The sequence below is a fragment of the Dreissena polymorpha genome, chromosome 15 (assembly GCF_020536995.1).
Source record: "Dreissena polymorpha isolate Duluth1 chromosome 15, UMN_Dpol_1.0, whole genome shotgun sequence".
NCBI lineage: Eukaryota > Metazoa > Mollusca > Bivalvia > Myida > Dreissenidae > Dreissena > Dreissena polymorpha.
Window position 1 is genome coordinate 18,581,803 of NC_068369.1, and position 14,149 is coordinate 18,595,951.

General features: G+C 35.9%; 1 protein-coding gene across 4 annotated transcripts in view; it reads right to left on the bottom strand.

Moving 5' to 3' along the window:
- LOC127859996 (serine/threonine-protein kinase SIK3-like) overlaps window positions 1-14,149 on the bottom strand; it is a 115,481-nt gene that overhangs the window by 63,819 nt on the left and 37,513 nt on the right. For all 4 annotated transcript variants that reach the window (XR_008039559.1, XM_052397674.1, XM_052397675.1 and 1 more), the window contains exons 6-8: window positions 8,624-8,747; window positions 4,054-4,295; window positions 137-314 (exon numbers count right to left, since the gene is read on the bottom strand). Coding sequence is in view for 3 of the 4 variants with exons in the window: in XM_052397674.1 (XP_052253634.1) it covers window positions 137-314; window positions 4,054-4,295; window positions 8,624-8,747 (544 nt within the window). In the remaining variant the exon portion in view is untranslated. The remainder of the gene's footprint in view (window positions 1-136; window positions 315-4,053; window positions 4,296-8,623; window positions 8,748-14,149) is intronic.

Here is a 14,149-nt window from a genome sequence, read left to right on the forward strand (position 1 = left end):
AGGAATTTCTGTAAGAAATATTCTAAATATAGAAATAAATATACTAGACATCCCTAATATTGGAAATAAATTGATCCAATTTAAAAGGATGGGAGAGTCCACTAGGCATAAATGGGTTAAAACCAAATCCTCTTACCGACACCAGTGGTTATGCTCGACCGTCGTTCTGTCCGCATGGTCATGGGCAGATTCTGTGAGGCAGCGATGAGATCGGGATGTATTTTGTTCTGGGACATCTTTGGATGCTTTCGTATCTTGTCCAGAAGTAGGTGGTACACTCCGCTCAGAGCATCGTATGCAGAGTTCTTGACAGACTGCAAAGAAATAATCAGAACAGGTAAAACATGAACAAGATATCATTGGAACCAAGTGCCACATAGGTGCATTATGGTACCATGTGGCATTGAAATTAGAAGGCAAATGGTTCCTTTTTGCGCAAATGTTCTGACCAAGTTTCATGAAGATTAGATAATAAATGTGCCTTCTAGAGTGTTAACAAGGTTTTATTATCTCCAATTAAGGAAAATGCCCAGCCCCCTGGTGGCCATGTTATTAAACCATCCGGAATCATTTTCGAACTCCGTCAAAGATATATTTGGACAGTTCTTCTGACCAAGTTTCATGAAGATGGGACAATAAGTGTGGACAAAGAGTATTAACAAGGGAAATGTTGACGCCACACTACGCACGAAAGACGATGCATGGCGGACTAAAGCTAAAAGCTCACAATGAGCACGTTGTGCTCAGGTGAGCTAAAAATAATGAAATGGATGTCCACTTGATGGGCCTCATCCTTTAATTGACATATCAATTTGTATAAGTTAAGTACCCTAGATATCACGAGTAAAGAAATCGGTCAAAATTTAATATTACATGCCCCTTTGACATTGCCCTTTGACCTCAAAATCATTTGGTAACCTTACATACTTGGAGGAAAATGTTTGAAATATTGTTTCTTCAATTGTGGGAAATCAATTTGACTCTTCCCAAATGTCAGTAAAATGCCTGTTAATAAGAATAAGTAACCATTTAAACTGATATCATAAACATACTATCTATGACTAAATTATTTTCTTTCCACTTCAGACGACAATACTGGTGAATTCATTACATAATAGTTTGAATAAAAATTGTACCAATAAAATGTCATAAAAGAAAAACAAATCTGGCTTAATTTCAAATTAAGGCATCAATGCTATTCAGTGCAAAACCATCTTGTCATCCAATAGCTTGACATATGATTAATGATTGTCATTAATGTGTTGAATACATTCAACATGTTCATCTATTGAACCCCAGTCATCAACTATACACCATTCCTTTTTCAAATCCACCAATCATTCAAACCAAAACACAATTAAAAGACATTAACTACCATATAATTAAAAAATAATAATCAAGGTCAAGATGATTTTTTAAAAGAAGGACAATCACATTAACACATTAATGTTATGGATGAAGAAATTAAAGGATTTGTTATGGCTACCTAACAGTCTCACAATAACTGAATATTTTTGTTTCAATTTGGTGTTCTCCTTAGAAATAAAAAATCATCTCATCACAGGGCTATGCAATGCTAAACAAGTTACACTGTTGAACATCTGGGGCCGTATTCCAGTAGTTCTTAAGTTTTCACTTACGTTAAAGAAATTTCTTAAATAAATTTCTTAAGTTAAATTTGAAACGTCAAAAACAAAACATGAGACGCTTAGTATTTCTCTTTAAGAAATTACTTAAAGAGTTAAAGGAAGTTAACTTAATTTTAAATATATGAGAACAAATACACGGCGTAAAGAAATTTATTAAGTTTATGAAGCTACCAGAATTAAACTTCAGTGAAATCTTATGTTTAAAGAAAAAATGGCGGAGATAAGGAAAAATATTGCGCATTATTTCAACTTAAGTTATATTTTAACTTAAGAAGCTACTGGAATACGGCCCCTGCACTTGCTGATTTATAATGATAAATTACTATTTGAATTGTGTTTTGTCTTTTCTTGGTGTCAGTGCAGTATTTATTAGCCCAAGTATTGAAGGTGATGATTTGAACCATTATACTATACCAGGACTTGAAGAAATAAATCAACAAGCATAAAGAAGATCAGAAATTACAATAGTGTATCTATATTTTAAAGTTCATCAGCAAATTTAATAATTAATGTGAAACTGACACCATCTCTAGAAGCTGCCTACTATAAACAAGAGGGCCTGAAAGGCCTAAAGTCACTCACCTGAGATAACAAGATATTATTGGGACAAATCTTCTGACCAAGTTTCATGAAGATCGGAAAATAAATATGGCCTCTAGAGTGTTAACAAGGTTTTACTATAGCCATATAAGGAAAAATGCCCCGCCCCCTGGCAGCCATGTTTTTCAACCAACCGGCATCATTTTTTAACTCTTCCAAGATATTATTGGGAAGAATTTTATGACCAAGTTTCATGAAGATCGGACAGTAAATGTGGCCTCTAGAGTGTTAAGATTTCACTATAGCCATATTAGGAAAAATGCCCAGCCCCTTGGAAGCCATGTTTTTCAAGCAAACATAAATATTTTCGAACTCATCCAAGATATCATTGAGACCAATCTTCTGACCAAATTTCATGAAGATCGGACTATAAATGTGGCCTCTAGAGTGTTAACAAGGTTTTACTAAAGCCATATATGGCCATTTAAGAAAAAATGACCCGCCCCTTGGTGGCCATGTTTTTAAAGCAACCAAAACCATTTTCGAACTCATCCAAGATATCATTGGGACAAATCTTCTGACCGAGTTTCATGAAGATCGGACTATAAATGTGACCTCTAGAGTGTTAACAAGATTCTACTTTAGCCATATAGCCATCTAAGGAAAAATGCCTCGCCCCTTGACAGCCATGTTTTTCAAGCAAACTTAACCATTTTCGAACTCATCCAAGATATCAATAAGACAAATCTTCTGGCCATATTTCATGAAGATTGGACAATAAATGTGACCTCTAGAGTGTTCACAAGGTTTCTCTATAGCCATATAAGGAATACTGCCCCGCCCCCGGAGGCCATGTTTTTCAACGGACCATTTTTTAACTCAACCAACATATCATTTATACAAACATTTTGACAAAGTTACATGAAGATTGGGCATCAAATGTGACTTCTACAGTGTTTACAAGGTTTTTCTTTTTTTTTACCTAGTGACCTAGTTTTTGACCCAGCATGACCCAGTTTCGAACTCTGTCGAGGTATCAATGGGACAAATGTTCTGACCAAGTTTCATGAAGATCGGATAATAAATGTGGCCTCTAGAGTGTTCACAAGGCAAAATGTTGACGACGCATGACGGACAAAAGGCGATCACAAAAGCCAACCATGAGCACGTTGTGCTCAGGTGAGCTAAAAACAGCAATTCATAGCAAGGTTGATTAATAGAATAAAAGCCTAGAATTTGTCTAAAACTTTCAAATTCCTATGGGATAACATATTCTACTTAACAGATTTAACCATTATTAGACTGTTTTTGTTTTGCTGTCTCAAAAAAGCTTTTCATAACAACATACCTGCAACTTCAAAATATATTGCCCTGATTTTTGTTCACAATTACCAGTTCTCTTTGCATTAAAATATAACCAATAAGATGTGACAATTTAGTCATGTGTTGTCACATGGTATAGCATCATAAAAATGAAATTTCATTCATAATACAGAAGCAAGCGCAAGCAATTTTGTTTTTACTCTAGTTAATAACCTTGTTATAATACCAGCTTTTTTACCCTATTTTCAGCCAGTAATTTACGATGTCATTTTTTCATTTAATGGATTATTATAGTATTTAAGCCCCACAAATATGTTTAAGGCTGCAGAGTTTCTCAAATGCTATCATGAATTCCACATACCTCCAGGAAGGGTCACCGTACATAGTGATATAGTGAATATGCTGTCCGCTTTAGGTCAGTGTGGTTATGGGTTCGATCCCCCACAGTGGTAACATTCTTTAGACACTCCCCCCTCCAAAAAAAAAGACACTAAGTACTACTGGCTCTAACCAGGAAACAGACTTAAGAGTGTTTGAATACCTCCACAATTTTGCAGCGCTCCACATCCGGCATGATTGCCTCCATCTGTGCCAGCACAGCCTCGTTCACGTTCTCCACATCCGGGTCCAGGTAGGCCTGCTGTAGGTTGTACTCCCGGATCAGCTGCACAAACTCCGGGTCGTCCTGACCCAGCTGCATCCAGGGGTGGCTGATGATTCCCTCCATGCAGATGCGCTTCCTGCAGTCCACTGTGAGCATCTGCTTGATCAGGTCTTCACAGTCTGTGTGTGGGAATGGGTAAGTGTTAGATACAGACTGTGTGGGAATGGGTAAGTGTTAGATACAGACTGTGTGGGAATGGGTAAGTGTTAGATACAGACTGTGTGGGCATGGGTAAGTGTTAGATACAGACTGTGTGGGAATGGGTAAGTGTTAGATACAAACATGTTGAAAACATGAGCCTCACTCTGTCTATAGGGGTTTTCATATACGTGCAAGATTTTTAGTCTCAGATTAGTCTGTGCAGTCAGCACGGGCATTTCTAGGCAAACAATACTTTTATGGTTATTTTTTTGGTCTCTTCTTTGCTGTTTAGAAGAAGTTGTACCTGATTAGCCTGTGCTGACTGCACAGGCTTATGGAGGACGACACTTTATACACATGCATTAAACTCCCTTTTTACAGAGCGAGGCTTAAATGTAAGTATAAGATAGTCATGTTGAAGAAATATGTGTAAGTCATGTTTATCTTGAAGAAATATGTGTAAGTCATGTTTATGTTGAAGAAATATGTGTAAGTCATGTTTATGTTGAAGAAATATGTGTAACTCATGATTATGTTGAAGAAATATGTGTATATGTCATTATTATGTTGAAGAAATATGTGTAAGTCATGTTTATATTGAAGAAATATGTGTAAGTCATGTTTATCTTGAAGAAATATGTGTAAGTCATGTTTATGTTGAAGAAATATGTGTAAGTCATGTTTATCTTGAAGAAATATGTGTAAGTCATGTTTATGTTGAAGAAATATATGTAAGTCATGCTGATGTAGAAGAAATATGTATAAGTCATGTTTATGTTGAAGAAATATGTGCAAGTCATGTTTATGTTGAAGAAATATGTATTAGTGTAACTTACCATGTTGGAGAAATGTGTGTAAGATGTTGGCATATTATATAAATAAGAGCGAGAAATTTATGTGGAAGAAATAAGAGAAACATATGGTCATGTTGAAGAAATACGTGTAAACTACAGTCTTGTTGAAGAAATATGTCATAATGTGTAAGTAACAGCATGTTGAAACAATATGTGTAAGATATAGTCATGTTGAAGAAATATGAGTAGGAAAGTAAACTGTAACTCTAGCCTGATGTAGCAGCTATTTAAATTATTTGCACTTAATAGAACAGCAAAAAAAGCATTATATTTGTATAACCTCACAAATGTATTATATATTTACACACATGCTGAAAAAAACACCAATAGCATGACTACATTAAGCAACATTATTTTAACAACAGTAACTTATACGAGCTAGAAAAATCTTCATGAGATACAAGGACAGAACAGTACCACCAATTAATATTTAATTTGTCTCAACCACTGAAATTATTGATAAATAAAGTCAGAGCAATTATTCTATCAGTAGAGACAGGATGACATGCGTAACACTTAATTGGGACAAACTACTCTACCAATAACAACTTATTGTTTGTTAATTTGGGATTTGTTCATTACATATGAGCTGTGTCAAGAGAAAATGGATCTTATGCCATTTGGGGCCATTGTAGCTCCCAACCTGCCTGCGCATCTGCAAATGATGCGGTTAATATCTTCAGTTCAATGTTGGTGGTACTATAAAACATCTTTCATTGCACACATTTAAGATTCCTTTTTTTCTTAAGTGAATAATAGTAAATATTACAGTTGTTATCAGAAACTAAACTCATGTCATTTACATGGAGTGTTACAAAAAACATTTCAATAAACTTTAAGATTAAAATACTAAAGATTTTACAAGAAAATGAACTAGTCTTCATAAAGTTAAATCATTAGCAGGGAGGAACAAAACTTACCGCCAAACCATTAGAAAATTGCTCTTAAATATTTATTGAATACAAAATATTTTATAAACTGTTATACATCATTAAACCAATATTTAATTTAAAAGATTTGCAATCATAAAAAAGTTAATTACCAATAACATTAAAATAAACATATGACATACACTTAGTCAGTTGAGGTTTTATATATCTTTAACAAAATGCATTCAATCAATTTCTCTTAGATTATGTATTTATGAAACATCTTCCATTAGCTATGTTCTGGTACTGTTTATTAAGCAATCCATTAATAATTCAAGTGCCTGCAACCTTCTCTGCCTTCACATGAAGCGTTAACAAGTTGATGACTTTATCTCACAGTTTTGAAAAAATAACATTTCATGCCACTAGCTATACACACAACAATTCCAATGAAAGAGTGTCTAATCTGCCTACCTGCTTAACATTTCAGATACCATTCAACATGCTTTAGCAATGACCAATAAGAAAAACAATATGCACACAATAAAAGTTTACAAGTGAACATGATAATACTAGTCATTACAATTTTGATGAATGGTGCGGACTGCACAGGCTAATCTGGGACGACACTTTACGCACATGCATTATGCCCAGTTTTATCAGAACAAGACACAATTGATCTTGATTGTTGTCTAAAGCTTTCTCGGTAGGTTAACAGTATCAAAAACAAGAGATGTGTTTGTCAGAAACAAATTGCCCCCGTTCTGCGCCGCTTTGAAGCCATACATTTGACCTTTTACCTTGAAGGATGACCTTGACCTTTCACCACTCAAAATGTGCAGCTCCATGAGATACACATGCATGCCAAATATTAAGTTGCTATCTTCAATATTGCCAAAGCTATGACCAATGTTAAAGTTTTCAGTAGGAAGGACAAACAGACAGACAGAAAGACAGACTGACAGATAGTTAAACAAAAGATGTGTTTGTCAGAAACACAATGCTCCCTATTGCGCTGCTTTTAAATAAAATTTCAATATATCATTTGGCAAGTATAGAAATCTCTCCCTTTTAAAGCTTGTTACTTCCCCTGGATTGTATTTTTTTACTTTTGACCTTGAAGGATGACCTTGACCTTTCAGCACTCAAAATGTGCAGCTTAATATAATACACATGCATGCCAAATATCAAGTTGCTATCTTCAATATTCAAAAAGTTATGATCAAACTTTAACGAAAGTTAAAGTTTTGGTTAAAGTTTTTGCTTTGCACTCGTGATTTAATCCCTACGCATCTTAACTATCGGCCGTGGGTTATTAGACAACAAACTTTAACGTACACTAATTGTTTTTCAACTATTTGGTTTTACTATTGCCAGTAGCCAACCTACGCACAGACATTTGTTAGATTCAATGCATGTAAGCTATTACCGAGTCGACAATGATTTAAAACATTGGTATTGACTTACACAGATTAATAATATTGACAACAATGAAAAATGTCTGATAAAACAGCACACCAAACAAGAATGAAATAGCTAATGATAAAACCAATTGAGAAAACTCGTATTTTTCTTTAAAAAAAAATGCGTAAGGCAATTTAACTTGTACATTATTTTACCCCCTTCATGAATGGCAAAATCAATGGTATATATTTTAACGATTTGTCAAAATTTCGGATGCAATTTTTTCGGACACTTTTCCCCCATTTAAATCCAGACCGATTGATGTTGCTGGAAAATATGATCCCTGGTAAATGGTATGGTTTGATGCTATCAATATGTAAAGTGCAAAGTACCATGCAAACTACATTGCAAATAAAGCGTGCTAAGTGATTTCATTACGTATGCATGATAATCGATGGCCTACCATTAAGGTGATATATCTGATATAAACATGTTGAGCAGAAAAAGCAGTTGAACAATACATAATTGAAAGGTAAAGTAAACTGCTCGTGTGCGGTCCATGCAGTAGGCATTTATTCATTCTACATCTTGCTTAATGTATTGTATCTGCGTAACATTTAAGCCATGTTTTGTGAAAACACGGCTAAATGAATGTGCATAAAGTATTGTCCAAATTTTCCCAGTGCAATCTGCAAAGGCCTATTATGGAAATACTTTATGCATTTTATTGAAATTTTGGTTTAAAGGAAGTCACATGTTAACGGAAACCCAGTCTACGTGGAAAGTTTCGTCCCAATTTAGCCTGCACTGATGATACCGTAATCACATGCATAAAGAAGGTTCTACAAAAAACTTTCTCACCTCTATTTCCGAAACAATTAAATAGTTTCAGGTGTAACCCTAGATGATTGTAAATTATACTCAATGTATTAGAGACAACACAGCCACTACAACAGTCACAACCCACAAGCACTACCTAAAATACCTATCTTACCTGTGGACATAAAGAAAGGGACCCTAAATTTCCCGTTTACCACACGGTTACGTAAACTTTGCAATGAGCTTCCGTCAAAGGGAAGTGCCCCACAAACCAACACATACAAAACCACTCCCATGCTCTGAAACAGCAAATAAATAAAAAGCATGAAAATAATGTGCATTAAATTGAAGGTACGTTACCTGCGCTCATATAAAACGGGACTCTGAACTTGCCGCTAAATATTCGATTTCGCAGGCATTCTACGCTACTACCGTCGAAGGGGAAGCCACCACATATCAAAACATATAGTACAACTCCCAAACTCTGAAAGCATAAAAGGACAATCCAATAGTTTGATAGGTGATACTGTTCCTAAAAAATATTCATGCTAATAATCAACTAGTTACCACTTAGCAAGCAACGACAATTTGGACAGATTTGGGGTTAAAACTTTAAGGTTAATAACACCATGTGATTGCATAATTTGATCAATTTAATCAAGTTCAAATCCTTGGACAACCTCCCCCCCCCCTGCCCCCATGGACAAATAGAATGTCAGCCCCACAGCTTAGAAATGTTTAAATATACTTTTTAAGCGTTTTCATTGGCTTATTTTTGTTTGATTGACCAACCACATTTTGTTATTTTGCTGAAATGACGGTGCAACGTCAAATGACGTCACAAAATGTAAACAACATTCGGGAATTATCATTATGTTTGCGTAAATATTTATTTAATTTGCTCATTTAAAAGCATGTGATAACAAGATGTGTTTGTGAAACACAATGTCCCCCTATATGATATTTGACCTTGTAAGATGACCTTGACCTTGTGAAGGATGACCTTGACCGTTCACCACTCAAAATGTGCAGCTCCATGAGATACACATGCATGCCAAATATCAAGTTGCTATCTTCAATATTGCAAAAGTATTCATAAAATAAGCGATTTGGGCCACATATATTTGACCTCTGACCTTGAAGGATGACCTTGACCTTTCACCACTCAAAATGTGCAGCTCCATGAGATGCACATGCATGCCAAATATTAAGTTGCTATCTTCAATATTGCAAAAGTATTCATAAAATGAGCGATTTTGGCCACATATAATTGACCTCTGACCTTGAAGTATGACCTTGACCTTGACCTTTCACCACTCAAAATGTGCAGCTTCATGAGATACACATGCATGCCAAATATGAAGTTGCTATCTTCAATACAGCAAAAGTTATTGCAAAATGTTAAAGTTGGCGCAAACAGACAGACCAACAGACAGACCAACAGACAGACCAACAGACAGACCAACAGACAGGGCAAAAACAATATGTCCCCCACTACTATAGTGGGGGACATAAAAAAGATCTGACACTTGTTGTCATTTCATACCATATTGTATTAAACTCGTCCAGGAAATTCCTGAACTCGTTTAATAAGATATGGTATGATATGACAACCTGTGCCAGATCCTATATATCTTTATCATAATGATTAATAAGTGGCATCGTTATTTGCAGTGTCATTCATAAATGGGTCTTATGCCATATGCAGCATTTGCTCAGTCTGGCCTGGAGCTATGCTACCCAATGTAAGGTCACACAAGGTTTCGTTGTCCACACACATTTTCATAGTCTCATTAGCGAACATGGTAGCTCCTGACCAGACTGCACAGAGTTTTTTTTCGTTAAAAATCGTGTTAAGTATTTGGCCCCATTCCCAAGTGAAAAACAAAATGTGTTTGAGAAACACAATGTCCCCCTATATGATGTTTGACCTTGTAGGATGACCTTGACCTTGTGAAGGATGACCTTGACCTTTCACCACTCAAAATGTGCAGCTCCATGAGATACACATGCATGCCAAATATCAAGTTGCTATCTTCAATATTGCAAAAGTATTCATAAAATAAGCGATTTTGGCCACATATATTTGACCTCTGACCTTGAAGGATGACCTTGACCTTTACCTTTCACCACTCAAAATGTGCAGCTCCATGAGATGCACATGCATGCCAAATATCAAGTTGCTATCTTCAATATTGCAAAAGTATTTATTAAATAAGCGATTTGGGCCACATATATTTGACCTCTGACCTTGAAGGATGACCTTGACCTTGACTTTTAACCACTCAAAATGTGCAGCTCCATGAGATACACATGCATGCCAAATATCAAGTTGCTATCTTCAATATTGCAAAAGTATTCATAAAATGAGCGATTTTGGCCACATATATTTGACCTCTGACCTTGAAGGATGACCTTGACCTTGACCTTTCACCACTCAAAATGTGCAGCTTCATGAGATACACATGCATGCCAAATATGAAGTTGCTATCTTCAATATAGCAAAAGTTATTGCAAAATGTTAAAGTTGGCGCAAACAGACAGACCAACAGACCAACAGACAGGGCAAAAACAATATGTCCCCCACTACTATAGTGGGGGACATAAAAAAGTATATTTCACCAAATGGGACGTTTAATCCCAATTAAAGTTTTCCCCCACCCCCCCCCCCCCCCCCCCCAAAAAAATATTTTTTAAAAATAATTAATTTCAAACTTTTGTTCATCTACCAGCCAGCCATATCAGTTCAACCTTACTAAAAAGAATACAGAAAAACACTTCTATTCTCAATTTCCCAATTTTAGTCAAAACGCCGCTACTTTTCCCAAATTTAAAGGGACCCGGCCCCATTCCCAAAATTGTATAAAAAAAACACTGGCAGATGCACATCACTACATGTATACAAGCCTTGGCATACATATGGCATAAAACCAATTTTCACATGACACTGAATGTATAGTGATGTAAGGCAAGCGGTTCGACGCATAATCCCAAGAAACTAGGTTTCTCATGAGAACCTAGGTTCTCACAATGAGAACCTAGGTTCTCATGAGAACCTAGGTTTTCAAATGAGAACCTTGGTTCTCATGAGAACCTAGGTTTTCAAATGAGAACCTAGGTTCTTGTGAAAACCTAGGATACCAAACGAGAACTTAAGTTCTCAGAATGAGAACCTAGGTTCTCATGAGAACATAGGTTCTCATGAGAACCTAGGTTCTCATGAGAACCTAAGTTCTATGTGTCAATGAGAACCTAGGTACTCATGAAAAACCTAGTTTCTCATGAGAACCTAGGTTCTCAAGCGTAAACCAAGGTTTTCAAATGAGAACCTAGGTTCTCATGAGAAACCTGGTTTCTTGGGATTTCATAAACCTTGGTTCTCATGAGAACCTAGGTTCTCATGAGAACCTAGGTTCTCGTGAGAAACCTGGTTTCTTGGGATTTCATAAACCTAGGTTCTCATGAGAACCTAGGTTCTCATGAGAAACCTAGTTTCTTGGGATTATGCGTCGAACCGCTTGCCATAATTAACCTCCAGTTGTCTCCCATTGCTTGGTACACGCTGGCGGCATATGTGTAAAATGAATAGAAATAGGCGTGAAACCGTGAATGTTTCTCCCCAAGAGCATTTCCTGAACAATGTTCAGACAATGCTCAGTAATATTCTACGAAACTTATCTGTTGAATATTTGTGACAACAGGCATTAGCCGTTGGTGACCGCTTCTTGTTCATGTTTCCGTGCATGGGTGTTCTTGAGGAATGAAATTAGTAAAGAAATCGGTCGACATTGGTCTGAACACGTTAATAAAAAATTGAACTGTTAATGAAATACATCTTTAATTGTAAATATTATTTTGAGACTAAAAATTCAGATCAATCGTTACATTATACATTGTTACAGCATTGAATGAGTTTCAAATATTCAGTTCCCTTGTTCGGGCCTCAAACGACTGTACGGTACAGTTTTCTATTTTAAGTATGTCTGTGACCTACATGTAGGAAGCAATCAGTATGGTATAAAGTTTTATCTCTATTGATTATGTGTAATAATGTATTATTCAATCGTAAGATATCGGCAACATTGCAAGAAAAACTTATGCGCTAAAGACTTTGCAAACATATTTCAATAACTTGAGATATCTGCAAAAATAAAGTTCTTAACGGCGTGTTTTCATTCTGTCCAGCCCGTGTGTAATCATATGTGAACCCCATTGATCCTGCGCCCTAAATAATGTGTCCCGTATTCCAAACGAGCAAGTTTACGCCGTCCGACGCGTAATTCTGAAAACCTAGGGATCTGAAAACCTAGGTTCTCTAAGAACCTAGGTTCTCAGAGAACCTAGGTTTTCAGAGAACCTAGGTTTTCAGAGAACCTAGGTTTTCAGAGAACCTAGGTTCTCAGAGAACCTAGGTTTTCAAAGAACCTAGGTTCTCATGAGAACCTAGGTTTTCAGAGAACCTAGGTTCTATGAGAACCTAGGTTCTCATAATGAGAACCTAGGTTCTTTGAGAACCTAGGTTCTCTGAAAACCTAGGTTCTCTGAAAACCTAGGTTCTCTGAAAACCTATGGTTCCCAAATGAAAACCACGGATATGGCAAGCAGTTAGACGCATAATCCCAAGAAACTAGGTTTCTCATGAGAACCTAGGTTCTCATTCTGAGAACCTAGGTTCTCATGAAAACCTAGGTTTTCAAATGAGAACCTAGGTTCTCATGAGAACCTAGGTTTTCAAATAAGAACCTAGGTTTTCATGAAAACCTAGGTTCTCATTTGAAAACTTGGGTTCTTGACGCCATGTGCAATCTTCAAGCGAGAACCTAGGTTCTCATTCTGAGAACCTAGGTTCTCATTTTGAGAACCTAGGTTCTCATGAGAAACCTAGTTTCTTGGGATTATGCGTCGAACCGCTTGCCATAGTGATGTGCATTCAAAGACACATAAAAAGCATCACCACAACAACAGGTACATTGAAAAGAGGAGAGCAATTAAGCTACTATGTATGGCTTCAATAAAGATAAAACTGTTTTGACCTTACAGAATGTAATGTTGTTATAGGTAATTCATTTGGTTCCTGTGATATATGCTTTAAAAATCATTAAAATCCAGACAACTTGTCTAATGATGAATAATGCAAAAACTGATAACGGGCGATTTAAAGAGAACTTTAATTTATTGGCATTTTTACTGCCAACACTCACTGTTTCTTTGAGGAAAGAAGTAATTCATTTATGTTCTGACAATGTCATACAATATTCATATCTATATAAGAGGATACAGCCCCTTTCAAAATTGTATTTAAATTCTTTTTTAAATGAATATTTGATTGCATTAATACAATAGTGAAAAATCTGGGGCAGTTTTGACTCTTCAATCTCATAACAAACAGTTATTAAATGTGCCAATACTGCATTCGAATTTGCCCATACTGCATTTGATGTGCCCATACTACTGCATTTGTATGTACCCATACTACTGCATTTTTATGTGCCCATACTAGTGCAGTTTTATATAATGTACTAACACAAATGATCAACAAATTAAACATTGAATAATGTCTTCTGTTTTTCCCTATGTATCCCATGTTCTTTTTTTTTAATAGTTAAAAATACAAAACTTTTGTTCTCAATTAAATGTTTATGAATATTCAATATATAAAGCCATGTCAACCATAAAAACGAATATCAATTTAATATTAAATCAGCCATCAGGATTCTTTCATCTCATTACAGGGCTATGAAATGCTGAACAAGTAACGTCTGCACTTGCTGATTTATTATGATAAATTACTTTTTGATTTTTTTTTGTCTTTCCTTGGTGTCAGTGCAGTTTTAATTAGCCAAAGTATTGAAGGTGATGATTTATACTGTGCCAGAACATGAAGAA